The 27,957-nt window shown below is 52.7% G+C and overlaps 1 protein-coding gene across 1 annotated transcript; it reads left to right on the top strand.

The window, feature by feature from the left end:
- Positions 1-31: 31 nt before the first annotated feature.
- SLC18A2 (solute carrier family 18 member A2) lies at positions 32-27,957 on the top strand (the record flags this gene model as incomplete). Its single annotated transcript, XM_084245324.1, has 15 exons — positions 32-152; positions 1,805-2,156; positions 8,658-8,716; positions 8,899-8,982; positions 9,234-9,326; positions 10,047-10,136; positions 10,223-10,266; positions 10,335-10,395; positions 11,465-11,560; positions 18,462-18,540; positions 19,008-19,059; positions 19,705-19,768; positions 21,244-21,363; positions 21,483-21,616; positions 27,853-27,957. 15 exons carry the CDS (start codon positions 32-34, stop codon positions 27,955-27,957), a joined length of 1,554 nt encoding a protein of 517 aa, XP_084101450.1.

The following is a 27,957-nucleotide window of genomic DNA, read 5'->3' as shown; positions in this document are numbered from 1 at the left end:
GGCCCCTCACCGCGCACTGCCCCCCAGAGCCATGGCCCTGGGCGAGTGGGCGCCGCTGCGCTGGCTGCGGGAGAGTCGCCACTCGCGGAAGCTCATCCTCTTCATCGTGTTCCTGGCGCTGCTGCTGGACAACATGCTGCTCACCGTCGTGGGTAGGTGCGCGGGGTCGCCCCTCGCCCGCACCCCTTCCCGGGCGCCCCGGCCCGGGGGAGCTAGAGAATAGACTTTGCAAATATACACACCCCAAGAGCGAGGCGCCCGGAGAGTCGGAGGCCCCTCGTGGCTTCGTTTTCCTGGTGGTCGGGTCAAAAAATGTGACATCCCATGAGACCCAGAACTTCTGTTTCCTTCTGATAATTCCCTGCCTCCCCGAGCCTTCTTTCCTGGCGGTGAGGGATTTGTATGGACGAAGAGCAGTTGTCAGGCGTCAGCATAATCTTATAGGAAATATTATGCCACCCAAAAAGGTGGGATAATAAAGGGGTGTAACACCTGACGGAACAAGTAGTTACCCCCGCCCCCCCAAAAAAAAGGCAGTGACACTTGAGCTGGAAACCCACTTCAAAGGCAATTTCAACACTGAGGGGTGTTGCCTTTTTCCTAGGATTTTTTTTTCTTTTTCCTTTTTTTATTTTAACATTTATCATTTTTTACATTTTTTTAGACAATATTTGCTTCCCCCCACCCCCTCAGATGGAGCCCCCATAGAACCTCCTTCCCCAAGGCACCCAGGCACCAGCCCCTCAGCCCCCTGTGGCCTCCCTCCCTCCCTTGGATCCCTCTCCCGCCTCCCCCCCTGCAGGATGGCTGTGGTTTATCATTGTCTGTTTTTGCTTGTACTGTTATTATTATTTTTTTTTTACACTGATGTCTTATTGGGCTCCCCTGTATTCCTATGACAAGTGAAACCATCCCATATTTTTCTTTTTCCTTCTGGCTTATTTCACTGAGCATCATTCTAGGATGGTTTTTAATTTTAATTTCAGCATTGAAATCTCGGGCTTTAAATGAGCCCCATCAACAGCCAAGTGTCTGGGGGGCTTCTCCTTAAAGAACCCCAATTTCAATGAAGTGATTTTTTTTATTTGGACAAACAATGGGGTGGCTTGTTTCAGTCTTTCCTTAGCGGGGTTCTCCCTCAGAAGTCTCCAGCGCCTCACCTGGGGAGGTTTCCTTCCCCAGGACGGTCAGGGCTGTGGAGCTCATTGAGTTTGGTAAGAGAAGCCCTTCTCCCGTGTGGGGAATGTTCTCTGCTACACACCCCCAAAGTTTCTATTACGGCCATTTTTCTTTTCCTTTACGAAACTCTGAGGAATCCTGAGACCCTCCAGGTTGTGTGACACAGATTCCGATTCAGATCATAAAAAGGTGAAGTAGGGCAGTTGCAGAATTTCCAAATTACTGCTGCTTGCAAGTTTATTGTTTTTTTTCTAATGAGATTTAGGTTTCCATTTGCTTGATTCCTGCACTGGACAGTCTTTGAGCCTCTTTCGGAGATGCTCTGGTCAACCCCCCATCGGCCTTGACCAGACATCAGCCCACATTCTGCTTCCCTACAATCCCCCCAGAAGGCCCCTGCCAGGAGAAGCCAGGTGTGGGGTGGGCAGCCCTGGCCAGGGTAGCGGGGGCTCATAGCGGGGCGGCTGCCCTTGTTCCCTCCAGTGAGCTTAGGGGCTGCCTGGTGCCGGAGTCCCGTTCCTGGGCCCCTAATTGGCATTTGAGGTGACCACCGTTCAGCTGACTTTTGTCCCGGGGAGGGTTCGGTGCGGTCACTGCCGCCTTCCTGTTGTGCTCCCACTCGCAGTCCCCATCATCCCGAGTTACCTGTATAGCATGAAGCATGGGAAGAACACTACAGAGATCCAGACCGCCAGGCCCGTGTTCACAGCCTCCACCGCGGGCAGCTTCCAGAACATCTTCTCCTATTATGACAACTCCACCATGGCCACCGGCAACCACACTGGGGAGCGTCAGGGGGGGCTGCTGCCTAGGGCCACCACGCAGCACCCGGTGACAAACACGTCTGCTGCCCCTTCCGACTGTCCCAGCGAAGACAAAGAGCTCCTGAATGAAAACGTGCAAGTGGGCCTGTTGTTCGCCTCGAAAGCCACCGTCCAGCTCCTCACCAACCCGTTCATAGGGCTGCTGACCAACAGGTATGCCGTGTTATTTTGGTCAGAGGGTTTTATAGGTACCTGCTTCTGAGCTGATCCTCCCACCTCCTGCTGTGTCTCCACCCGGTGTCAGAATCTGGAAAGCCAGTGGTGGGGGAGCCGGGGAAAGCCAGTGTCCTTCCCCTGTGTCTGTGACCCTAGTTCATCACGATTTCTTGTTCCATTTTTTTCACCGTGGGATTGGGTGTGCCATGGGTGTCTCCTCCACCTCTGGTCTTGCACTTCCTTAGAGAACACCAAGGCAATTTCCTTTAGGGCTGGCCCGGGGGGAGGGGAGACCCAAATAGGTAGCTGGGTGGGGAACATGGAAAAGATGGGTCATCCTGCTGTGTAGACAAAACTTGCTAACGCTGATGCCAGGGACCATGAGGCAGGTTTCGCCAGCCAGGTACAAGCTGTGTCCTTGTGCCCAAAGGGAAGAGAAATGAGCCTGTCCTCTGAGTAATTTGGGTTTCCCAGACCAGCCTTATATGAATATGGAAGTGCTGGATTTTTTGTTCTTGGACCCACGTTATTTTGAGTAATGGTTCAAGCCTCCATTGTTGCTGTCCACCCAGCAAGCACCAACTCTGCCTGGTACTTGGGGGTTGAAAGCACAGGCAGAGCCAATAAGATGCCAGCTGCAGAGGTGGTCGGCAGTGGTGGTGGGCTGCACGGACACTGTGTAGTCCCAGGGGCAGAAATGTACAAATTGGCACAGAGGGGGCAGAGTCCTACCTGTTCCCAGACCTAGCAGCGGAAACAGCAAAAGCCTAGAGCTGGAAAAGAGAACGTGGGAAGGGGCTGGAAAGGAGGCTGGGGCTATGGGGGTCGGGATGGTGAGGCTATAAGGAGCCCCGAGTTCTAGGTAGAGAGTAGAGTCAGGGGCGGGGTTGTTGCCAGACCATTTGGAAGCCACTGGAGGTTTCCAAGCCGAGCCGGAGGGCCCGGGAGCCAAGCAGCCTACGTAGCCTGGGAGCAGGAAGGTTTTCCCATGTTCCAGACTTCTGGCCTAGGGAAGGGGCAGCAGGGCCCTTTGATCAGGCATGAGTCAGCATTTCAAGATGGCAACAGCAGGGCATTAAGCCAAGCTGGGGGCCCTCCTGAGAGTGGGACCAGCTCTGGAGCATGGGGAAGACTGTGCGTGTGAGGCCAAGGCACGGAGACAGTCCAGATCTGGCTTCCCCAGCGCCAGTTGCCCCCCGACACTGACAGGTGCTGCTAACATACCCACTTCCAGTTGGGGGGAAACACATTTTAAACTTTGCAGTTTGAATTTCTGGATGCAGCAGGATCTCTGAATCCACTTTAACAATCCCAAGCCATATTCCGTCCTCTAGTCTGCACCGAGAGATATGACAAGCCTGCCACAGAAAACGGGCTATGCAAATTAGCCCAGAATTGGGGGCCTGATTGTGAGCCCACCACAGAAGCCCCACTATCACAGTGACATTCTCGGAGCCTCTGTTCTTCAAGAGGAAAACCAAGCAGACCTCAGAGCCTGCAGGATTGCTGTCCTCTTTGCAAGACTAAGAGTGTGTCTTAGATGCATCTGGTGTAATTATAGCAAACAACTCAGGGTTTTGTATTCTGAGAAAGCAAATAACTCAGATACTGTAAGTGAAAATTGAGGACATTATGGTAATAATGCCTTGCCAGTCATGGGCTGCGGGTCATGCTAGACCCGCAGTGTGAGAGTAAAAACGGGGCTGAAACGATGTATTTCAGTCTTCCAAATGCAGACAGAAAATGAGCAAGCTTTTTACGAAGCCCATTTTTATGTTCTGTGCTTAGCAGAAGCCCCTGGGAGGAAGTGCTCTGAAAACCAGTCACACCATCTCCCTGTTAAATACATGAGGCTTTGACACTCAGCCACCACGGCTCCAGAAAATCTTGTCTTCCAAGAGAAACCTAATTTTGTTTTGTGGCCTGTAAAATTTAGTCTATTCCTATGTTGAGTGATCTACTTTGAAATTTATTCAGAGCAAAATTTGAATGCCTGACTGGTTCCCTCATCCACCCAGCAAATTTCAAGATAGCTCTTAGCTCCTGGCACTCTCTTGTAACCTGGAAATGCAAACAGATTTTAATATTGATGTGAGCAGAAGTGTGGCGCGAACTCTGTGGTCCCTCCAAAATGATCATGAGGTGTCATTGTTCTAAATATTTCCCAGGCCCCTTCCACATGAGGCTGGAGACTCGCCACTTTTCTGGGTACCCCAAGGCTCTGCTTGGAGAAGCGATAAATACAGTCCAATTCCTTTTCCAGAATCTGCCCCGTGAGCCTTTGCAAATAGTCTTTTGATGTAATTTGTGCCAATCACATCCTCAATTACTGACAAGATGTGTGACTCACGTTCTCAGTGTTGTAAACAAGTGTGTTGAAGACAGCGTTTTGCAGCGGGTTAATATGTTTCCCATCAAAGAGTAGCTCAAACCTCACGTGCTCGCTCTTGTAAACCAGTGTGTCTAAAACAGCATTTTAAAGCGAGTTAATGTGTTTCTGATTAAAGAGTCCTTAAAAATACGGTGCATCAGAGCTGGGAGAGCCCTCAACCAAGGCTTTGGTCCAGTCCTGACATATCACAGGGGAGGAAAGTCACAGAGTTGTTGGCTATTTTTAACCAATGGGCAGGGAGTTTAGAAAAAAATTCAGCCTGGCTTTGGCCATGAGCCCTCCTTACCTCCCTGGACCTGCTGCCCAGCATCTCTGCAGTGCTGGCGACAGTGGGGAAAAGAAAGGACCCCCCCCGCTCCCCAAGAGCTGGGGTGCTCCCTAGGTCTCAGAGGCAGGCTGCCCAGTGCCGCTCCTTCCTGTCCTGCCACGAGTGGGACCCACTCTGAAAGGCGACGCCTGGTGTCACACACCTGAACCCGTCTTCCAAGCTGGCCCCCCACATGCAGGCACATGCTGTCAACTGAGCAGCTTTTGTGGGCGGCTGGACCAGGAGGCAAGCTGCCCATGCTGTTTTGAACATGGAATAAGCTTTCATGCAAACCCAGGAAATCAACCTCCTGGGGGGTGTTGAAGGCCCCTCACCGGCCATTCATTCTCGGTTGATTTCTGCTTCAGTTGCTGGATTTTTACTGAGCACGATGGGACAGGCCAGGAGCAGAGGTCATGTCACTCTGGCGAGCGCAGTGCTCACGTGTCCACTCCCACGCTTTCCAGAGCTGGTGCCGTGCTGTCCTCCGGGAGGGCTCCTGGGGCTTACTTTATTTTCCAGATTAACTTCCTTTCGCGGCTGCAGTGGTGTGTGAAAAGGGAGCAGAGGGAATTAGACGAGCAGCACCAGCATAGCTTGGTCTGGACGGTGAACTCTTAGATACACACATGAGAAGAATGTTCCAGGCAGCTCAGTACCGTGGCCCCACCTCTGCCTTCTCTGCCAGGAGCCAGGTTGCTAAGAACGTGCATCACGGGCTTCGCTGACCTCACCTGAGGTGGACACAGGGTGGCATCTTTAGACCCAGAAGCTCCTTTCAGCGAGCGGCAGCCAAGGAAGGGTTAAGTCGGGTGCCGGTGGCTTCCTCCTCGTCTTGTCATTGTCTCAGTGGTCTGCTTTTTCTCAAGCAGCATCAGTGGCTTAATTTATTTCCATAGTTACCTAGTATATTTGAAAGCCAGTTATTTTTGCCTCAGAATCTTAGCTAACATCTGAACGGCCAGGAGGAAGCCAGAGGGCATGAAATCTCTACGAAATCTACTGTGGCGGTTTTTTTTTCCCTCCAGCTTCTGCCTGTGGGTTTGCAGTAGGCTTTGCAGGAATAAGCAGTGACCTTTTCAGCATCTCTGCGGACAGGGAAACCAGCTATTCTGGAAAGGGTCCTCCCGTCCTCGAGGTCGTTAGCATGCTAGATCTGATGTGAGGAGGCTTGGCTTCTGGAACAGAAGTAGAAGCTGGCAATGGAACTGGGCATTTCTCATGGGGGCAAAGCCCCTACCTGAGCACCAGGGAATAGGGGTAACATGTGGGGACCCTAGCTCGTGTGAAATTTTCTATTGCCTGAGACTCATTTACTGCGCCACCTTTTAGGAGCATGTTGAGATCATGGAAGAGGGGGCCGTCACCTCTCGTCTCGTCTGCTGGTAGTTTGTACCCCGAGGGGCTCCCCCTCTGTGTCCTCGCTTTTGTCACTGACCGTGGCACAGGGGACCCCATCTTAGCACGCCTGCGGATGGAGCTGGCATCAGGCCGAAGACAAAGATAAGCCAGTTGCTAGCTTTAGAGAGAGCGTGTGATGGTCAGGGGAGATTCAGGGCCACAAGCGGCTTCTCCGCTTTGTACGTTTTTCTAGGAATTCAATATATGACTTTGACTCTTGTTCCAGTTGAATTAACGGCTCCCTGAGGCGCTAGCAAGGGGGCTGACCGTGGGCTGCATGACTCACAGGCCCGGGTGGTGGCTGTTCCGTTAGCAGGTCGCCACATCAGATCTAGCTCTTCTGAGCAAAACCTCCACCGCGGTGGCATCGGCTGAGGCAGAGGCCGCGGTCGGCATTTGTGACGGATGTCAGCTGAGTTTCCATCTGTGTGTGACATTATGGGGAGACTAGGACACGGGCGACCTGCCCACCACTCAGTGACCTGGTGGACCACCCACCTTCTGGGGTGTGTGGTCAGGGGCAGAGGAGGGTGAGGGCTGCCTGCATGTTCCACTGAGCACCCAGTCAGTGCTGGGCCTCTGGAAAGTGTCAGGCACTTGTGTCCAAGGAGAAGGAAACAGTGGAGTCCAGGGCTGCCCGGTGTTCTTGGTTTGTTCCACGCCCGTGGGGGAGCTGCCCCATCTCCATCTGCAAAAGTTGCTGAGAACAATGAGCTGCCCCCGAGCAGCTGGAGGGTTCCTTGTTCAGCATGCCTGGCACCGTGCAGGACCGCGCCGTGCATGGGGCTCTTGTGTCTACGAGAATAAGGAGCACAGAGAGGCAGCCGCAGGGGCGTGGAGACAAGAGCATCCCCAGTATCTCTCTTGGTTCACCCGATGGGCTTCAAGCCCCCTTTGTGAGTTACAGCCTCACCCCAGGTCCCCACCAGTGAGTCTTTGCCTGGGTTTACAGAGGGGGTCTGCCTGGAAGTCTGCGACTGGGAGATGCTGCTTTTATCTTTAGTATTTGTTCTCTGAATGCACATGATGTAGTTCAAAATAAAAATAGGAGCATGACCAGGAGAACTTTTGGAAAGGTTCTGGTTGAACCTTCTGAAAGCTTCTAGTGCCCTTTGACTACCTGGTGGGCCGGTAGAATTTGCAGGGACAAGCCCTAACCTGGACAGAAAGGCCTCCAGTGAAATTAGCCCTAGGACGTAATATAGGCCACTTTTTGTGCCTCAGTTTCCTCATCTGTAAAATGGGGAGGTGGTTGACTGCCCTTCTCAAGCACTGAGCTGAGGGGTGTGCATGCTCAGAGAACTGACGGTGACCTTTAAGTGCAGGCGTCGCCATGACAACGCTCAGGCAAGCCTGACCACAAGAGCCTCAGGCCGAGTGCTGTGCTCGGATGCCCTGTCCTGCTGCCTTCGTGGGCTCTTTTGCTTCCTTGCCAGGACCCTGACGGTCCAGGACTCAAGGGAGGAGACCTGGGCATGCTTGGGATGCCCTGGGCTGATGCAGCCCTCCCGGAGGGCACGGGCTCAGCGTTGGCCCTCCTCTCAGGGCAGGGGTGCAGGAACCACCCCCACCCTTGCAGCCCCCTCTTCAGGGACCAAACTGCCCACTTAGTTCACAGAAACAGTGGAAAGAAGGGGGAGGCAGGGGAAGGGCACCCTCCCCGCCATGTGTCAGGTCTCCTGGGAGCTCTGCATCAGCCGCGTCTCATTTCCGCTCACCCCAGTTCTGGCAGGTGGAGGTGGTCTCAGTGGTGCTGGGGGGAGACTTGCCTGGGTTAAGTGGCAGGATGGGGTCCAGCCAGGGGTCTGGTACTGGCAGGCCGGGTCTCCCCTCACCAACAGTACCCCCCACCCATGGGCCTGGTGGCAGAGCCATGGACAGAAGGGTTTTTTTACACAGCAACTGGGATATTGGGCTTTTGCACAGAAAACCAGGCCTGTTTGTGTAGAGTGGCCACGTCTGGGTGGACATGAAGACAGACGGAAGCCTCCTTGCTGCCTGATGCCCTCAGAGGCCATGCCTCTGCTGTCCATGGCGTCACCTGATGACCTTTTACCGGAGTCATTTGATTGCAGCTATCCCTTTGGGGATATTCTAGCCAAGATTAATTAAAGATGAGAAGAAACGATGTGAACCCGGCCGGGGGTGCTGGACGTGTTCCGGGGTACTTGCCAATGTGGTCTTCATGTTTATGCCAGAAAAATTTCCGTTTGGTGTGGTGGTCCACGTGCATTCAGTTTCCTGGACGGCCAGAAGCGCCAGGGCCAGGCAGGAAGCGCCCGCTGAGCGCGCCTCGAGACCGGCGGGGCAGCCTCCTACCCACCTGATCCTAGGGGCCGGCAGTGGCCTCAGCATGAAGCGCCGGGTAAGCAGAGATTCTCTTGCTTCTGTCTTGCAGAATCGGCTACCCCATCCCCATGTTCGCGGGCTTCTGCATCATGTTCGTCTCCACCATCAGTAAGTGTCCGATGTTCGCCTTGGAGTGGGGGGTCACGGGCGGGCTTGACGGCCGGAATCAGAAGATGCCCTCGGGGCGGGGGCGTGCGGTTCGCGTGGAAACCTGGCATCGGTTAAGGGGGGCTTGGGAAGGGGCCGCCCCGGAGGACTCGGCGCAGCCTCAGGGGCTGCTCTCCCCGCAGTGTTCGCCTTCTCCAGCAGCTACGCCCTCCTGCTCATCGCCAGGTCGCTGCAGGGCATCGGGTCCTCCTGCTCCTCCGTGGCTGGTAGGTCTGGAGGCCCCAGCCAACCAGTGACCCAGGGGCTGGGTGTGCCGGGCACCGCCAGCGTGGCCCTGGCCGGGGCTGGGGTGGGGTGCGGCTGCCGGAGGACGCATCCACTGCCTCCTTGGATGCTGCGTGGTCTTCCTGAATCTGGCAGGTTCGCGAAGATCGTGGCTGGGCGGGGAAGGCGAGTCCTGGATTGTGATTCTCTGCTGCTTCCAGAACTTGGCTCCTGACTTTCTTTTCCTCCCTAGGCTTGGGCATGCTTGCCAGCGTGTACACGGACGACAAGGAGAGAGGCAACGCCATGGGGATCGCCCTGGGAGGCCTGGCCATGGGGGTCTTAGGTGGGTGAGGACCACTGTGGAGGAGACTGGAGGGGCCCCACCTGGCTGGACAGAGAAAACGGCCACGCTGATGGGCCCATGCTGCCCCCTCTTCGTTCCCCACCTTCATGGAGTCTTAGGAAGCTGGAGGGAAGGGTCCTGACCTGGGAGGACCCCGGGTGCCCTTCCTCCTCCCCCTACCTTGCTGGATAACCTTGAGCAAAGAAACCCCAGACCTCCTGGCCCAGATGCGAGACCAAACTTGAACAAGCTTTGGATCTGCCGAGATCCTTTCCTCTGGAACATTCTCTGAGCTGTGACTGCAGAGGACCTTCCTGTCCTCTGTCCCTGCCTCCCACCTCCCTGGCCAGCACCTTGGGCCTGGAGAGGCGCTCAGGCCTCTCTGTGTGGGTTCTGTGCCCACAATGCTGGCCCTGGGTCCCGAAGTGCTGTTGCGGGGAGCGAGCCCTCCCACTGTTGTCGTGGGCTCCCGAACAGAGCCCTTCCCAGTCCTGACCCTGCTGCTTTCTGGGCTTTGCTTTTGGGGTGCTGCTAATAGATCGGTGCCTACATCCGAGGTGCAAACCTGAAGGAAGTGTCCAGGCCACCTCATATGACTGTGGAGCAAGTGGGGGGCCACCCCCTATGCCTTTGGGTCCATGTAGAGAAAGGCAAGAAACCACTGGGTGGTTCTAGTGGGGGGCACCCCTACAGGCCCGGCCCCTCCTTCTCTTCCCTCAGTGGGCCCCCCCTTTGGCAGTGTGCTTTACGAGTTTGTGGGGAAGACGGCTCCGTTCCTGGTGCTGGCCGTCCTGGTGCTCTTGGATGGGGGTGAGTGAGCACGCGGGGTCCGCGGCCCGGGATCGGCCTGGGCACCGGGGCGGCAGGTGCTCAGGCCACACTGTCCTCTCTCGCAGCCATCCAGCTCTTCGTGCTCCAGCCGTCCCAGGTGCAGCCGGAGGTGAGCTGCCGGTAAAGGGGGGCAGGTGGTGCCCCCTCCAGCCTCCTCACCCCTGTTTCCCTTGACAGAGCCAGAAGGGAACCCCGATCACCACGCTGCTGAGGGACCCCTACATCCTCATCGCGGCAGGTGGGGCCCCTCCCACGCCCACCCTGTTCTGCTGCCTCAAGGTCAGGCAAAGTCGTGGGACTTGGGGGTGGATGGCGCCGACCGCTTTTCCTTTTGCTGCTGGAAACCGGCTACAGAAAAACATAAAAGACGAAAAGGTTTTACGTCCCAAGACGTGCCTTTCCCGCCATCGAGTTCTGAGTCTCGGCCGGGGTGCCTTTCTTGTGTCTCCTTGGGGGCAAAGTTGTCTGGGGCGTGGAGATCCCGGCCACAGGGGTGCATTTGGGGCTGAGCTTGTCCACTGTGTGTCTCGGGCCCTGACCTTCCCGGCAGCGGCCCGCGCCTCACTCTGTGTCTCCGGCGGGTCTGCCGCGCCCTGGCGGGTGAGAACAGAGGCGGCGGAACAGGCGGGCCGGGGGCCCAGTCATGTCAACATCCTTTCTTCGTTCTGCCTGTGTCACAGAGGTTGAGAAAACTTCATTATGTGAGACCTGACCGTGACGGCAGCGCTGGGTTTTGGAATCCTGCTGGGATTCCAGCCAGCTAGAGGTTTGGTTCTGGGGGCTGCGGCCCAGGAAGCCCCCGGAACACTGGGGGCGGCTGTGTGTGTCTCTGGCCTGGATGACAGCAGCTGTTTGCACAGATACCCAAGATGGACAGTTGATTTTAAAAAAGAAATCCCTTCACAGCACCCGTACTGGGGGCGCTGGCTTTGCAGGCGGCGTTGCAAGTACCTGGGCTGGTGCAGGAGCCTCGGCTGCCTGGGGCGGGAGGGGCGGCCCCGAGCGGGAGGCTCAGGAATGAGTTGAACCCTTGTTCTTCCTTAATACGTGGGCCAAAGGTTTGCTCAGGCTCCCTCTCGTTTCAAACTTTATGACTCTGGGATCGGACCTGTTAATAGCAACAACAACAAAACAACAGTGAGCCTTACTGGCTCCTCCAGCTGTTTTTCTTTTCTTAACAAAAGTTGATAGAATTTGTGGGTATCTGAGCTGATTGTGCTCGCTCTGAGCCCCAGGGGTTGAGTTGTTTGGAAATGGTAGGGGATACTTGAGACCCCGAAGCTCACTGACCTCCTGTTCCTCTCAAGGGGCCATCTGCTTTGCAAACATGGGGATCGCCATGCTGGAGCCGGCCCTGCCCATCTGGATGATGGAGACCATGTGCTCCCGGAAGTGGCAGCTGGGTAAGGCTGGGGCGGGCTCTTTGGTTCTCAAATTTCCCTCCCCAGGTGGGGCCCCTCCCGGTAACTCTGTTGAGCTGCTTGTGTAGATGATAAAGTGATTGTTTCTGTTTGACACTCAATGGGGCAAGTGCTCAGGGCAGCAATGAGCTTTGGGGTCTCATTTTGGGCTCCAGTTTTTGTAGCACCCCCAGTGAATGCAGAATTACTACGGAGGCATCCACTCCGGGCAGGGATGACAAAGAAAAAAATACATCTGGCCTCTCCCCAAGCCTCTGAGGCGGACTAGTTATATTCAATGTCTGCACAGTAACTGAATTTATATGGAAGAGACCTAACAACAAACTTAGGTTTTAAAAGGAGGAATTTTTAAAGTTTTTTAAAATTGTAAAATAATGCTTATAAAAAATCAAAGCACATAGATTGAGGAGGCAAAGATCTTAAAAACTTCATATTTATTGAAGACGTTGATAAATTTTTTATTGACATCCTTTGCTTTTCTTTGGAATGGGTTGTTCTTTCTTGTTGATTCTAAGAGTTCTTTGTATATTAAGATAATACTTCTGCATCAGATATTTCACAAATGCTGCCCTGCTTTTGTGGTCTGTCTTGAGACTTGATGGATGGCTTTTTTTTTTTTAATTACTCAGAACATTTAAATATCCTTAATGACTTAGTTGTCTTCCCCTTTCACCATCAGCATTTCATATCAAGTTCAAAGGGTCTTGCGCAGCTAAGGTTTTTTTTAATTCACCCATGTTTTCCTTGAATAGGTGTGTAGTTTGTTTTTTACATTAAAATCTTGGATTTACACAGAATTAATGTTGCCCTAAGTGTGATAGGGATCTGGTGGTACTGCTATCCCCTGGCCGGCCCGTTGTCCCAGCAGTGGTATCCCCCATAATGCTCCATTAGATTTTCTCGTCTTTGTCATGCTCAAAATAACTGTATGTTCCTGGGTCTTTTTCTGGAATTTCCTGGCCCCCTGGTCCGCTTGTACGCCTGTGTTTCTACCCTCCTATTTGCTTCCTGCAGCTTTAGAAAACTGTTTAACATCTGGAAGGAGAGTCCCTGCACAAACACCCCCTAGTTTTTTCATTTTTATTTTTTAAAAATTATTTGATGGCAGTAGCGTTGCTTTACAATGCCGTATGTGGTTTAGGGGTGGAGGTTCATTTCTCTTCATATATATGTTACTATACCAGAGCCCCCACCCAGGCCCCCCTAGTGTTGATCACAAACCAGTGCTCCCCCTCTCTCCCCTTGACACCACACCCCACCCTCCCTGTCTGGGAGCCTGGGTTCCACCCCAGATCTCTAGGGCTGGCCCTGGCATAGTTTTGTCTGTCCCTTCCTTTATTTCTTTATATTCCCTAGATGAGTGAAATCATCTGATATTTTCTTTCTCCTTCTGACTTATTTCACTCTGCATCCTCCGCTCCAGTTCCCTCCGCGTTGTTGCAAATGGCCAGAGTTCATCTTGTTTTTAATAATAGCGGAGTAGTATTCCATTGTCACACACCCTCAAAGATTTTATTGGTTATCCTGCCTAGAGACGTATTTTCTTTTCCTAATTCTTTCACTCACTCGTCATTGTTGATGGAGAGAGTCTGGGTTCTGAACTAGGCCTTCTTGTGCTCTCTCCCCGCCGCCCCGGCCCTCTGTTCCCTCTGTTTGGGATCCTGCTGGATTCTGGCCCTGGTCAGGCCTGTCCCTCTTCCTCAACCAGTTAGCTTGGCCCGAGGACCATGCCCTCTGGTTCCGGTTTGAATTGCTGTGTTTTTGCATCAAATAATCCTTTATTAAAAAGCCTGACATGACTAGGGCGAGATGGGGAGGGAGGCCGGTGGGTGTGGTGAAGATATTCGGGAGCTCAGTAGTGGGGATGGTATACAACCACCCGGACAGACTGAAAACCCCTCAACTGTGCCTTTTATCAGGGTGATTTTTATGGTGGTTGAAGTTCCCAAAGCCAAAACAAGCCCCAAGCAAGAGCAGTCATCCAGCCAAGGAGCAGAGATTCTTGTTGCTGAACTAAGGCTAGTTCTTTGCCAGAAAACTTAACTCTGAGCTTCCTGGCATTTAGGGCAGCAGCAGAAACCCCAAGGCCCTCAAACCCCCTACAAAAGACCAGCCTTTTTGCACAGGGGTGGGCTTTTACTAACCCCGAGTTGGTGAACAGCAGTTTTGCAAAAGACGGAGACATTCTTCATGCCTTGTTCTTATGCCCACGGCTAACCCGGCCCGGCTGCCGGGTCTTCCCTCTGGTCCTGGTGGTGATTTGGCCTCCAGGCTCTTCCGGGAGGTGCCGTGACCCTGTGTCCAGAGCTGGCTCTGTACGTGCTCCGGGGCTGAGCTGCGTCTCTGGTGTGTCTGATGTCGCCACTTAACCCACTCACCGCCCTAATTGAGCGCGTCCTGGCCGAGCAGGGCACTTAGCTGCTCTGCCCTCTTCCTCTGCAGACACAGCCCAGGGCTTGAAACACAGCCGGTCAGAGAGCCCGGGCCACCAGTGAGACAGCAGGCCCAGGCGCCTGGGTTTCGTCAGGAGACGGTCCTGCAGGGCTTGTCGCCACCCCCGTGCTGCCCGCCAGCTCCGCACGTGTCCCCCGGGAAGCAGCCCTCCTCGCCCCGGGGTGGACGGGGGCTTTTCAAGAGGAGCCCAGGTCCAGACCAGTGGGAGAGGAAACACCCCGCCTGAGATGGGGCCGCTCTCCGGGAGCCCCCAGGGCCCTCTGAACCTTAGGAGAGCACGTGCAGGGTCGGGGGCCGGGGGCCGGCACTGGGGTCCCTTGTTCAGAGCCTTGTGTGCAAGGGAAGCCCTTCCACCTCCCTTCCCCCATCAGTTCTGGAGAAAGAGCCTAAGACCTGGCGTCAGGCAGAGCCATCCTCCGCACTGCCTGGCGATGCTTGACTGCTCTGGCAAATGTGGGGCTTGGGGCCATGACTTTTGGGAGTGGTAAAGAGGGCAGCCCCTCTAGAGCCCAGAAGGCTTCCTTGCCAGCTGCCTGCAGAGCCCGTGTTGCCCCTTGGGGCTGGCCCTGCACTGGGGTTGGTGAAGAGGGAGTCATTTCTCTCTCTCTCTCTCAGGTCCTGGGTCAAATGTCCTCTCCCTGACACCGAGGCTCAGGGCCCCAGAGTGCGCAGTGAGGCGAAGACCCCTCCAGAAGCTTGGGCTCTGCGCAGCAGGCGCGGAAAGGGCCGAAGCCAGACTTCCTCTTGGCTTTGCCAGCCCGTTTGTCTCTCATGAGATGTGGGGTGGGGAAAGGGGTCCATTTAGCTGCGCCCCCAGTCAGCCATGACCTTCGGCCTGTCCTGTGCCAGCCTGGCTGGGTCGCAGCAGACACGGTGGTTACTGCCGACTTTCCGTGGGTCCGGGGTGTGAGGCCTTGGCCCCCTGACCCTCCCTTGGGCGGGCCCACCGGGACCCCCACCCGCTCTGGCTGCTGCGAAGCCCTGGATGACTTCTGGCTCGGACCTCCTCCCCCCAGCACTGGTACCCTGCAGTGCACCCCCTGTCCCCCAAGGAAACTTTGAGCTTTCCCCGGGCTCTCTTTGGCTTTCTCTCTGGTGTTCATCTCTTGGTCTCGCCTCAGAGCCAGCCTCCCCTCCCCGTCCTGCCGCCACCTTCCCTCCTGTTTACCCGCGCACACGCCCCTGCTGTTTGGGCCCAGGTGTCCACACTCACGCCTCCAAGGGCCTTCTGCTTAACACAGTCGAGGCCGCAGATGGTAGCCGTAGAGACGAGTGGCAGAAGGGCGTAAAAAGGCCTAATTTAATTTTATTTACCCTGCACTAACCCTGGGCTTTGTGAAGGTTCGAGTCTCATCCTGGGCACTTTTTTACAACAGCCCCAGTTAATACTTTCCCAGTGAGCTGGAGAAAGGCCTGGAATGAGTTCTGTTGCGTTTGCAGGTGGTGCAAATTGGGGAGGGATTAAGTTGGCCAGCGAGTCAGATTCCAAAAGGATTTCACTCCACAGGCAGAAACGAAGGCCTGAAGGAATGGGGTGCAGTCCTGGGGTGCAGAGGGTGGTGGGGAGGACGTGGACCCAGCCAGGGTTGCAGATGCGCTGTCCTGGCGTGGGGGGCCTGGTGGGCGCTCAGGACTGTGCACTCAAGAGGACCAGGGCGGGCGAGGGCTGGAGCTGCCGGCCCAGGCGAGAGCCAGCCTAGGGTAGGGGAGTGATGAGGGGGCCGCCCACAGGCTCACTCATCCCATCCCTGCCTGAGAGCCGCGTGCCCATCACAGCGCTGGGCCGGGTCAGTTCTGGGCACCATGTTTCAAGATAAATTACTTGCTCTTGTGTGGAGTGTTGACCTCGGGACCCTGACACCCCCAGAGCCCCTTGGCATTTGACCTAGTGTAGTGGCAGGAATGACCACAGTGCAGGTTCTCTGATCCCATGCAGACTGGGTAAAGGAGGGATCAGAGTCCTTAGTGGCTTTTTGCAGGCCTTTTATTGGGGCTCACCAGACATATGGCAGGCAGGGGTGCTGGGGGGCCAGGAGGCTGGCAGGCCTCCCAGCCCCCAGCAAGTCTTCACTCTTTCTGGGCTCTCCGGCCTTCTCTGCTTTTCTCTCGGCTTCTGCTACTTCTCTCTCGGCTTCTCTTTCAGTTTCTACTGGCGTCCCCGTGACGCCGCCCTTAAAGGCACAGTCTTAGCGCAGGTGTACCCACTTCAGGTGCCCGCCATCAGGCATGCATTCAGGATCACAGGGTTCCCTCATCTATCCTGATGGCGAGAGGGCAGAAAAGCCTGATACCTTTTACCTTACCCTACACCTGGGAAGCCAGGTCACGGTGGGGTGGCGTCTCACTGGTGCGGGGAGGAGGTCCAAGCCGTCTTATCTCGGCCCCAAACCACAAACCAAGAGCAGAGATGGGGAAGGCGGCATGTGAGGAGCCCGGGCTCCCAGTAGGAGCTGGCGTGGGGGTGGGGCGGGGCTGTCTGGAAGGTCATGGACTCCAGGCCCCGCGTCTCCTAGCAAAGCTGATCACCCCTTTGGTACAACAATGGCCGACATGGGCTTAATGTTTTGAAAACTCAATTGCCAACATTTAAAAATGAGGTGATTTCAACGAAGAAAACCAGATCTTCTGATCTGGGACGGCAATCCTCCAGGGAAGCCAGTGTCTGGAGAGGGTGGCGGCAGCTGCTTAACAGCCTCCTCTGTTTTCCTTTTGTTTCTCTGAGGCTGAATGTCGGGGGGTCTTTGTCTGGCTACCGCTGCTGCCCCTTCTCCTGTACTTGGCTGGCACCGCTCCTGCCTCCCTTGTCCCCCCGGGCGCTCGTCCTGAATCAGGCTGTCCAGACTAGCTTCTCTCGGCACAGCCAGCAAGGTCAGGTATCCACGCCGCTGCTCCGGGGCGCCTGCCGGCGCTGGGTCCTCGGAGCACCAGGCTGGTGGCTCTGTCACGTCCCTCATGACGCCATGGCAAGAGCCAGGCATCACCCAGTCCTTCCTTCGATAAAGCTTCTGTGATCAGGGCCATGTTGTGGGCACTGCCTTTGCTGCAGCTGGCACAGGGCCGGGCACAGGCTGTCAGCAGTGTTTGCCGAGCCTCATACGCCTGACAATTACCCGACCCGGGTATGTGGCTCAGAGTGACGGAAATGGTTTCCTGGAACATGAAATGAGGTTGCTCTTCTTGTTACTGCCCAGATCGCCAAGTCTGGGATGACTTGGTTTTGGGTTCGCTCCTGGAAACAGTCACGTGGAAGTGTGTCCTGTGCCCGAGGCTCAGCCTTTCTGGAGCCCTGGGGAGGGGAGGATGCGTCTAGGCCTGGGGTGGGGGCTGGGAGGAGGCGCGAGGGCCTCCTGGAAGAGGCAGGGCAGGCTCGTCTGCGGTGTGTCTGTCTCTGTCTGGACTAGAAAGGCCTTGGTCCCAGGCATCTGGAGCGCCGCGGGCACACACTGACTGTCTAGTATCTACCGTGGGTAGCAAGTTCATGCACCTGCGTGATTGAGAATAAAGCCACTCACCATCTGTGGGCCAGGGTTAGAATCAAATCTCGTATATGTGCTTCAAGGAAAAAAAGCACATTAATGAACTGTCTTTGGAAAAGAGATTGTCTTGTCCTTGCCAAGGGTGGGGACCAGAGAGCCGATGTGGACAGACCCCTGGCCGCCGAGCCTGCGAGACTGAGTGGCTTTCTGCTCAACGCAGAGGGCTCAACGCCAGCAGCAGGAGGTCAGCTCAGGTGCCCACCGAGCCCAGGCATGCAAGGTCCCTGTCCCGGCGAACAACCTTGCACTGGAAACTGCCGGGCACTTAGGACATGGCCGCCAGAAATGACCATGGAGACATGGATTATTTTGTTGTCGTGGAAAGGTGTGCATGAGCTGATTGACAAAGGAGGATGGAGGCTGGTAGGTATGATGCCATTTGGTTTTTGGAAAAACAAAAGCCCGTGCACACGCAATGACGTTTATAAACGAACGCTTGTGGGATAGTGACCGATTGGGAGAGGCTCTTCAGGGTCGTCTTTACTTTTTTCTTGCTGCTTCATGTTCCCTGATTTTGCCAACGCCCCTGTCTCATCTGTCATTCAAATAACGAAGCAGCAGGGCAGGCACAGGGGCCAGCGGCCAGTTGCCCGGCCAGGGAGCTGGGCGCTGCTGCTGTCGCCCCGTGTGGGAAGCTCACTCTCGGCCAGAGCTGGGGGCGAGATGAAGCCGTTGATAGAGAAATGAATTTCATTTCTGGAGTGTCGCAGCAGCTTCGTGGGGATGGACCAGCCCCGGGGGCAGGACTGGCCACCGGATATTAGCTGCGCGGGTGCTGGCCCAGGGTGTCGTTTCTCGGCTCTAATCAACGCGGTGGTGTCTGACAATTATTAGTTTTTCTAACATTTGCCTGATATCAGTACTGATATGGTGTCCTTTTCATAAATTCACAGGCATTGCTTTCTTGCCAGCTAGTATCTCTTATCTCATTGGAACCAATATTTTTGGGACACTCGCACACAAAATGGGGAGGTAAGATGAGATGACAGCCGAGCGCCTCCATGCGTGGAGACGGGCAGTTAAAAAAATTCCAAGTGTGTCTGCCTTAGCTGTGAGAAGGGCTTGTCTTGATTTCCAGTGGAAATTTGGACCGGGGGGAAATATTTTATTTCTCTAAAAGTTATCTACAGATAATGCTTTTTTTTTTAAAGATTTATTTTTATTTATTTGTGCATAGGAGAACTGGAGTATAGGTCAGAGGTGCTAGGGGGTTGCAAGGATTCACCAGAGACGGAGTGGGGGAGCAGACCAGGGGGGTCCACTGAACTACACTGCTGAGGGGAGCAGCGGGGAGACAGGAGAGGTCTGCTGCGCCATGTGGGTTGCTCCCTGGCCGGGGATTGAACTCGTGCCGCAGTGGCTGGTGATAGATTAATAGCGTTGAGACTTAACCCCTGCGCTACCAAGGGGACCCCAGTGTGCTTTTGTTTTTTTGGCAGGTGGCTTTGTGCACTTCTGGGACTGGTCATCGTCGGAATCAGCATTTTATGTGTGAGTAAAAGAGGACAGTTTGACAAGTGGAAACAAACCATGAATCGAATTTTGCTTTGGGCAGGAATCACCAAGAAATAATCTACAGTCCTTTGAAATTTGTTTGTATTTATTTTTACTAAGAATTTTCCTTTTCTTCTCTTTAAACAATCATCTTAAACGTTTTTGGAACGGACTGTCCGAGGGGTGCATTTTATTTTATTTAATTGGAAGTTTTTTAAGATAGTTTATATGTTTACTTTTCACTCTCCTTCCCACATCTTAACTATTACATCTTAAACACTTACGGCGACTAGCCCGAAATAACGACACGGTGCTTTTCTAGAATCAAAAGCGTTTCCTCCTCCTGGTCAGTGTCTACCCCCAGGGAGGCCTTCTTGTTCTTGTCAGAAACGGAGCATGGACCTGACTGGACTTTCACCTGCAACTAGGTTTTTTTTTTGTGGTTTGACAAAACAAAACCTGTTTCTGCTTCGACTTGTAGAGATTTGGGGGTTCAGTTCTCCCCAAACCCCATTCTGCCTCCTCCTGTTCTCTCAGAAGGGAACACACAGCAGACCAGAGATCATATACTTGTAAGACTTTCCAAGGCGCTTTAGAATTCATGTTGTTTTATTTTAGGGTGACGCTTGTTTCCTCTTACAGATTCCTTTTGCAAAAAACATTTATGGCCTCATTGCTCCCAACTTTGGAGTTGGTTTTGCGATCGGTAAGTCTCACAAGCCTGTGCCCGAGGGGAGGACTTGGTTTTCCTCATCACTAAAGCAAGATCTCCTCTTATGGGAGTTACTCACCCCGACATTTCCAGAAGCTTGAGAGGAGCTGTGGGCAGCTGAGCTCAAGTACAGCCTGCACGTCACCCTCAGAAAGCTGCCTGCTTCCACATGCTAGTCATTTATTTCCTGAAAACCAGCCCTTCTGAAAGTCTGATATTTACAGAAGCAAACAGATACTGCACTGTGCTTTGGGCAAACAAGCGAATCCCTCCCTCGGAACGCATTTGTTTGGTCTCAGATCTGTGAACAGACCTTCTGTTTGAGGCCAGACTACAAAGACTTGAGGTTTGGTTCAGAAATGGTGGCTGGGGTTTGTTAACATTTGGGATAGATCCTTGCATACTTTTCCCCCTTATTAATAACGTGCAGGTCCATATTAATAATATGCATTAATAATATCATGGCAAAAGCAAATGCTCGTTCAGCCGTAGGATAAGGGCAGGAGTTTCACCTGTGAGTGGGAAAGCAGAAGGAGCAGTCCTTGCCGACCCTAGGCAGTTCACAACCCCCGGGGTCTGTGTTGTCCTGCAGCATCTTCGTGGCATCAGTCACAATCCAAATTCATTTTCCAATTTCTGTTTAAACTCATCCAACTCAGATGTTGGTCTGCTCACCTGTATCCCCAGCACCTCACACATATTAAACAAGCAGCAAATGCTACTCTAATGAGAGGCGTTTCCCTCGTCTACCTGCCTCTGACACCTGCGAGGTGGGGGCGCTAATACTGAGTCCTCTGCTGAGTGTGTTCACAGAAATGGTCTCATTTTAGCCAGTCATGCACAGCCCCATTTTACAGATGGGAAACCCCATTTTATAGGCGAGAAATCTTCCTAGAGCTACTGCGTGGCCCTGCTCACCTGGCCAGGGATTGGAATCCAGGACTGAACACACGTGCTCGCTCTTGATCCAGCCCCCTCCGAAATATCCCAGGGGCTGGAGATTCCAGGACAGGTCTAGGTGGTGGTGGTGGTCATGAGCAAACTTCTTTGCGTTTTAGATTCCTGTGCAGGGCCAGGTGGCCCCCCTGACGCCTTCAGGTCTGGAACCCACTGATCCTCCCTGGCACCTTCCACCTTTAATTTTCACTGTCCTTGTGGGAGGCCACAGTGAGGCTGGGGAAGAGACTGGGCAAGCGTGTGGGGTGCCGAGAGGACTGAGGCCTCACCCGGAATTCAGGCCACTGAGCCGAGGGCCCGGGCAAGGCAGGTAGCATCAGGCAGTGACCTGGGTTCCGGCCAGGTGCTCTCTGCCACCTGTCCTTTGTGAGAGGTGCCGTGGGGCGGCTGCCTCAAGACTTGCAAGTGGCAGTGAAGAGCCAGCTGGGTGGTGAGGTTGGGCCGTGGTCCTGACATGAAGCCCATTGTCGGTTCATGCCAGTTTTCTATAGACTGTGCCCGACTGTCCGCAGGCATGGTGGACTCGTCCATGATGCCCATCATGGGCCACCTGGTGGACCTGCGGCACGTGTCGGTGTACGGGAGCGTGTACGCCATCGCCGACGTGGCCTTCTGTATGGGCTATGCTATAGGTAAGTGCCGCCTGCCACCGCCCAGCAGGGACGGGTGCCCCTGAACATTATTGTTACCTTTGCCTCTTTCTGTCTGCAAGACCCCTGGCAGAGCTTTGGCTGAGTCTGTTTCCCGGCAGGTCCTTCTGCGGGTGGAGCAATCGCAAAGGCAATTGGATTCCCGTGGCTCATGACAATCATTGGAATAATTGATATTCTTTTTGCCCCTCTCTGCTTTTTTCTTCGAAGTCTACCTGCCAAGGAGGAAAAAATGGTAAGAAAATTTTAAGAGGTATGGAGTGTTTCCTGATCATTCGGGCATGGTCTTCTGGGTTTCCTCTGGTTTGATTCTGAAATGTGTTTCTGCTGTGTTTGGGTAGAACTCAAAATGGGAGGGGTTCCTTTTCTGGAACCCCTTATTCCTTAAGGGCAGCTATTTCTTCTACTGTATTGAGTAGTATATTTACACATTTGAAAAGTGATTTTTTTTGTATATAGGTGAGCAGTCAGTATAACTCTTTGTCAAGCAAATATAAAACAGGGAGCGTTCAACTGAATTTTCTACAGTTCTTAAAAATCTTGGACCTCTTTCTTTTGCCTTCTGCACTTACTCCTAAGATTAGCCATTTTTGGTGGTTTGCTTTTCTGCTAACCTTTATCCTTTCAGGCGTGGTGTCTTTCTTCTTACTGTACACAGTTCTGGAGGTGATTTTAGGGTGGGTAACCCCCGGGAGCGTGTGAGAGTGTGTAAACTTTCAGTTCAAAGCATCACAACCAGGATCGCAATATTGGCAAGACATAGTATTGAATATAAAGTGTGTTCCCCTTTGAACAATTTCCAACTTACCACTTCTAGATTTGAATGTTGGAATACCTCATCCATGTTAACTTTTCTGATAATTGCTCTTAAGAAGATTAAATAGTCACAGACGCTGGCCCTGGTGAAAGACAGTGTCATGGATTCAGAATGAACAGGCCAGGGGAGGGGAGATGGTGGTTCGTGTCTATGAGTGGACACGAGGCCCCCTCTGTCCCCTGGGAAGGACGTCACTTCTTTCTGACGGAACTGCACTCAACTGGGTCTCAAGTGCGTTGGCATTTCCCCAACTGCCCTTTCAAGCTTCTCCTCCAAGAGTGGATTTAAAGACAGAGGCAGACCCTAAGGGTAGGTTATGTGCAGCCTTTATTTGTTTTAGGCATTTTTTTGCATTCATTAGTTCTTTCAATAGATTTAAAAAAATGTATCCAGCCCTGAGCGCTGGTCTGTGCCCTTTATTCTGTAGAGTTTCACTAGACAATTTTGAATTATTCATGACCCATTTGACTCAAAGAAGAGGCGTGGAAGGCGCCCTCTCCCTTCCCCTTGCTTGGCTGCTTCTCCAGCTCAGCCACCTGAGCCCTTCCATCAACACCTCCCGGGGCTCACCTGTCTGCTAACCATCTTGGTTTGTCTGACCTCAGCCCAGAACCTTGCCTAGGTCAGGCTCAGAAAATTCGCATAGGATTTTCAATGAAAAACTGTCGAGTGTTGCCACCACATAAGTATAAGGTTGAATGAAGGTGACACCTAACCTTTTCTGACCCCCAAAAAAGGGGAGGGGGAAAGAAAGATCACCTGTCGCCCAGGAGATTGTTTGATACTCTTGGCATAGTGAAGGGCGAGTGTGGAACATGGTCGAGGAAAAGCACCCGGACGCAAGGCTTGGTTAGCCTGTGTCTGGCACACAGTGAACTCGCCACAAATGTGCTGCTGTTCCGGCATCACACTGCTCTTTGCTCTGGTTTTTATCCCACTTCCTGACTTACTGTGTCAGCCCCGTGCTGCCCCAGGAGCCTCCAGCCTTTTCCCCCCTGAGGCACGAGCGTCCTTGCATTGTTCATTGTTTCCAGCCTGGAGCTGCTGCTCCGGCTTCCCGAGATGCTGGTGGCTGTTGTATCATCTGTTCCTGCGGTGGTGGCAGCAGCACAGCGTGATGGCTTATCTGGGGTCCCGGAGGAAGTGAGGGAGGCCAGAGGATGAGAGGGGGAGGGAGAGGGGCCAGGCTTGCCCGCCAGCTATTGCTACAGCCCACAAGGCAGGCCTCAGTCCCCCACCTCTCTCCACATTTAAACCACGGCTTCAGTTCATTTAAAAAGAAAAATGCTGAAGGAAGTGGAAGAGATGGTCCTAAAAGTCAAAGCATTAAGAATGACAGGTTTCCAGAAAGCCGTTTTCACTTTAAAATGCCAAAATCCTTCTGTCTAACAAGATAAATCAATAAAAACTAGGGGGGAAATGTGCATCTTGCTGCCCATAATTGACGCCATAATCGAAGGCATCACATCAGGGGCCATTTGGCGGGTGTAACAGGCAGATCTGGAGGGGGCGGTGGCAGCTGCTGCCTCTTGTGCCAGCGGAGCAGGAAGAAGCGGGTGGAAACCCGCAGCACCTAATGATAAGGGGGAGGGTGGCGAGACAGCAGTGTGCTGTGGAGGAGAAGGAGCTGATTAGTGTCCACTTGAGAAAATCCGATGGACGAGAGCCGGTCCACTTAGCTCCGCAGTGCAGGACGTGGAGCCAGAACGAGGCGGACGGTCTCTCTCGTCAGGCAGCAGTCTGAGGAGGTGGAGTTTGGATTAAGTTTGTATCTCTACATCGAGAGGGCCGATGCTGCCTTCATGAATCCCAGGTTGTAGATTCATGGGTTTGTGAGCTAGTGAGTTTTTCTTCCATTTGTTTCCATTTCTGTTTTTTTTTTTATTTTTTCCATAATCAATGTTGAGTTATAATACATGGGGAGAAAAAAATCTTTTTGGCAGTGAGGTGCCTCTGCAGGTCTACGGAGTCTTCGGACTGCCATTTGAGGAAAACTGTGTTTCAGTTCCGTGACACTCACTAGCAGCCCATCATTCAGAATATTCGGTTGTGTTCTGCTGTGGAATTTTATCCAGGTTGAAGATTTTAGAAGATAGGGCCCATTTCTTATATCTTACACTTGACATTTCTAAGTGTTGCCCAGACAGGAAAGTAGGAGTGTTTTTTTTTTTTTTTAAGTTTCATTTATTTATGCATACAAGAGCTGGGGAACAGGCCAGAGGTTTGAGGGGTGAGAGGATTCACCAGAGACAGAGTGGGGAGCAGAACAGGCAGACTGACAAAATACACTGCTGAGGGGAGCAGCGGGCGAGACAGGAGAGGTCTGCTGCACCATGTGGGTTTCTCCCCGGCCAGCCGGGGATCGAAATCGCGCTGCAGATTGCCTCATTGTGCTTAATCCCCTGCGCCACTGGGGAGGCCCCAGGAAAGTAGGAGGTCTGAGGACAGTCCTTCCCTGCCTCCCATCCATTACTTTGCCTTCTTTCTCTTTCTCGAGGCAGCACTGGTTTCCAGCTCTGTGGCTAGTGCAGTGGGCCTGCCCCTCCTCCGTGTGCCCTGTGTGCCACGCCCACCAGCAGCTTGCGTTTTTTTGGGTGACTCTGAGTCTCTGCTGTTCCATAGTCTTTCCAGTTGCTCTGCCTTTGGAGGTCATGGGTAGGGCAAGGATTGCATATCTGAAGCCAAGGGGACTGAGTATGCTCTGTGTATTATAATGGATAGAACCTTGGCCCTTCGTGGGGCATATACATGGTGGATATGTAAAACCGCCATCAGTTCTTTTTCAGATATGCCTGGTGTCTTTCAGAGTCACAAAGCCTGGGGCGTTTACCCTTTAATGATCTGTTTCAGTATCCAGCTTCCTATTTGTTTTGATTTTACATTCATTAGTCCTACCTGTTCTTGCCACTTTGGGGATCCTGACTTTGCTCTGTCTGATATGAAAGCAGGTATTTGGCAGACCCGAGTGTACCTCCTTAGCCTTTCCTCTGAATTAAAATCTTTTTATTTTCTCTTCAGTTACGCTTTCCTCCCACAGTGATGCATGGAGTGTGGACTTAAAGTACCTGCCGGTCCCAGCCACTCGTACGCATCCCCCATGCACCTGACCTACCCCCCCCACACCTGTTCCTGCCCCTTTTCATGGCACTTTTGGAATAGTATCTGCCATCTGGATTACTGAATTATATACAACTTGAAAGAAAAATTACTGCACAGTAAATCCTTTAAGAGATTCAGAAGCCAGTTAGTTAGGTCTTAAAAGCTATCAAACAGTATTTTAAGGAAGAAAAACTTCTCCATGTGAAACAGCCTATGTCAACAAATGTGGTTGGCTGAATTGAAAAATCCTGACTATTTAAGCCTGTGTCATGCCAAATGGCGTGACTGAAATTCTTTCCTTGCGATATAGTCTTCACTGGAGTCTTTATTAGGTACCCAGTGCTTGATTCCAGGGGTCCTAGAGAAACCTGCATATACTCAGTCAGGCCTATGGTGGATAAGCCAAGAGGCAGGAGGCAATTTTACATGAGGTGCAGCGATGGTCTCCCTTTCCATGGCTGCCTTGCGGCTTGTGGGCCCACGGAATGTCTGGACCTCTTGCCTGGCACACGAGGCTGCAGTGTGGCCCCTGCGGGACTTCCCATTAATGTCTCACTGGGCCTCACCCTTAGAGCTCTGCGGTGGCCAGGCTGGCCTGCTGTGTCCCTGATATATAATCCAGACTCCCAGCTCCCTCACCGTGCAGCTCCTGTCATTCAAGTGTCACCTCAGCTCCTTCTCTCCCATGCAGCCTGTCCTGAGCAACTCACCCACGGTGAGCATTCCCCGAGGCCTTGTGGAACCCGCCTCTCCTCATGCAGTCGGGTAACTAAGATGCTGGTGTAGGACTATCAGGGCATGGCAATACATACCTGGTTGGTTCCCAGGAAGCTGTCATCAGCCCTGTGATCCTCTGTGGGCCCAGGTGTTATCTGGAAAGATCTACATGATGACTCTAGTATAGCTGATGCCAGCCAAGTAGGATGTGGGTCTCCTAGCACGCTGACACCACCGTCCTGTGAAGGACCTGGGATTGTATTTTCAATTTGCCCCCCTTCTCTCCCCAAGTGATTGAGAATTTCATTGAAGATCACTAATCTAGGGAGACTAGACATTGAGCTTCTCAGGGTCGAAATCTTTGGTAAAACGACGATTTGTCCACAATGGGAGGACGGCCCTAGGGTACTATGTCTCTTACCTCAGTTACTTTTTAGAAACTGAGTGCTTTATTTGCTTGGCAAGAAGCGTAATAAAAAGATGGGAGTTAAATTTGCAGTTGACAATTTGAGCTGGCAGCCTAACTCGAGGGTCAAAGAAGTCCTTATCTGAACGTGTCACAGGCAGATCATCTTAGAGCTTTTTGGGAAGTGGCAAATGGGCTTGGTGCAGAGTAGAGTCACGGAAGCTTATCAAGTCTGGTACAAGAACTTAGCTAACAAGATAGGATGCAACACGCCAATGTGTAAGATAAAACTTAATCCAGATAAGTATTTCCATTTAGTTTCAAACTGCACAAAAGGTACTGTGGGATAAGTGGAGGAAAATTCCGAGACCTATTTGATGAGATAATTCCTTTCAGTTATACCCAGTGTCCCACCACTGCCCTCCTCCAAGGACAGCAGGGAGAGTTCATCCTGGTCGACTCTGGGGGCCAGCTGCCTGGGCTTATGTCTGCTGTGTTCTAGCTGCCCATCCCTTGACCAGGCTGTTTAACCTCAGAGAGCTGTCAGCCTACCACAGAGTTACTGTGCAGCTGAGGTATTGCATTGAAAATGCTAGTGTGGTCCTGGCAGGATAAACATTATGGGTATTAAAAGACTTACGTGCTTGGTCTGGAACTTCCAGGAGTGACTAAGTCCTTATTGATTGAGAACACAATTTGTAAAGAAAGCATTGCTTTTTCTGGTCACACATTTGTTCAAATTTCATTAATAAGGGCACACATTTTTATAAGAGGAAATTTTTTTTTTAAATCATAGATTTGAGCAGGATTTGGGGAGAGGTGCTGTGGAAATCCCATTTGTGAAAAGTCAAGGTTCCTCTGATGTTTAGTCTAAGAAAAATCTCAGGGACCATGGTAAAGGTCTTATAATACTGTAAGGCAGTCTGAAGATGGCTGCTATCAGCACTGGATCTGTGAACAGAAACAGTGGGGACAGGGTCTAGTCCAGCCTCAGGACCCTTTCTAGCACAAGAGCTCACCTCGTTCAGGAGATCATGGCAGTATTGAGGGTATTGCCTCAGTAAATTCTATGAACAGAAGTTGGAATGGGTGACTGCCAGGACCCCTCCCCCATTCCAAGATGCTCCTTGTCATTCTTCCTAACCCTAACCTGCATATCCCAGCGTCTTAGTGCAGTTTTCCTCCAAGTGATGCATGGCCACTGGCAGGTGTGATGGGGACACCGTGGAGACTGCCTCGCTACTTCCTGCGCTGTACGGCTCCGTGTGGAGCTCGTCGCCCTCTAGGCCAGTACCTGGCAGTTGTCCCAGATGACCGGATAACAGTGGGTGTGCTGTATCTAGCCTTCAGCTAAGTAATCTTTAAGAGCAGGTTAAAACCATCTAATCTTTACAAAACAAGGTTAATCTATCTGCACTTTGCTCTCTTTTAGGCCATCCTCATGGACCACAACTGCCCCATTAAAACAAAAATGTACACTCAGAATAATATCCAGTCGTACCCGATAGGTGATGATGAAGAATCTGAAAGTGACTGA

This window comes from Talpa europaea (assembly GCF_964194135.1).
Source record: "Talpa europaea genome assembly, chromosome: 10".
Taxonomy (NCBI): domain Eukaryota; kingdom Metazoa; phylum Chordata; class Mammalia; order Eulipotyphla; family Talpidae; genus Talpa; species Talpa europaea.
This window is presented reverse-complemented; position numbering and strand designations above follow the sequence as displayed.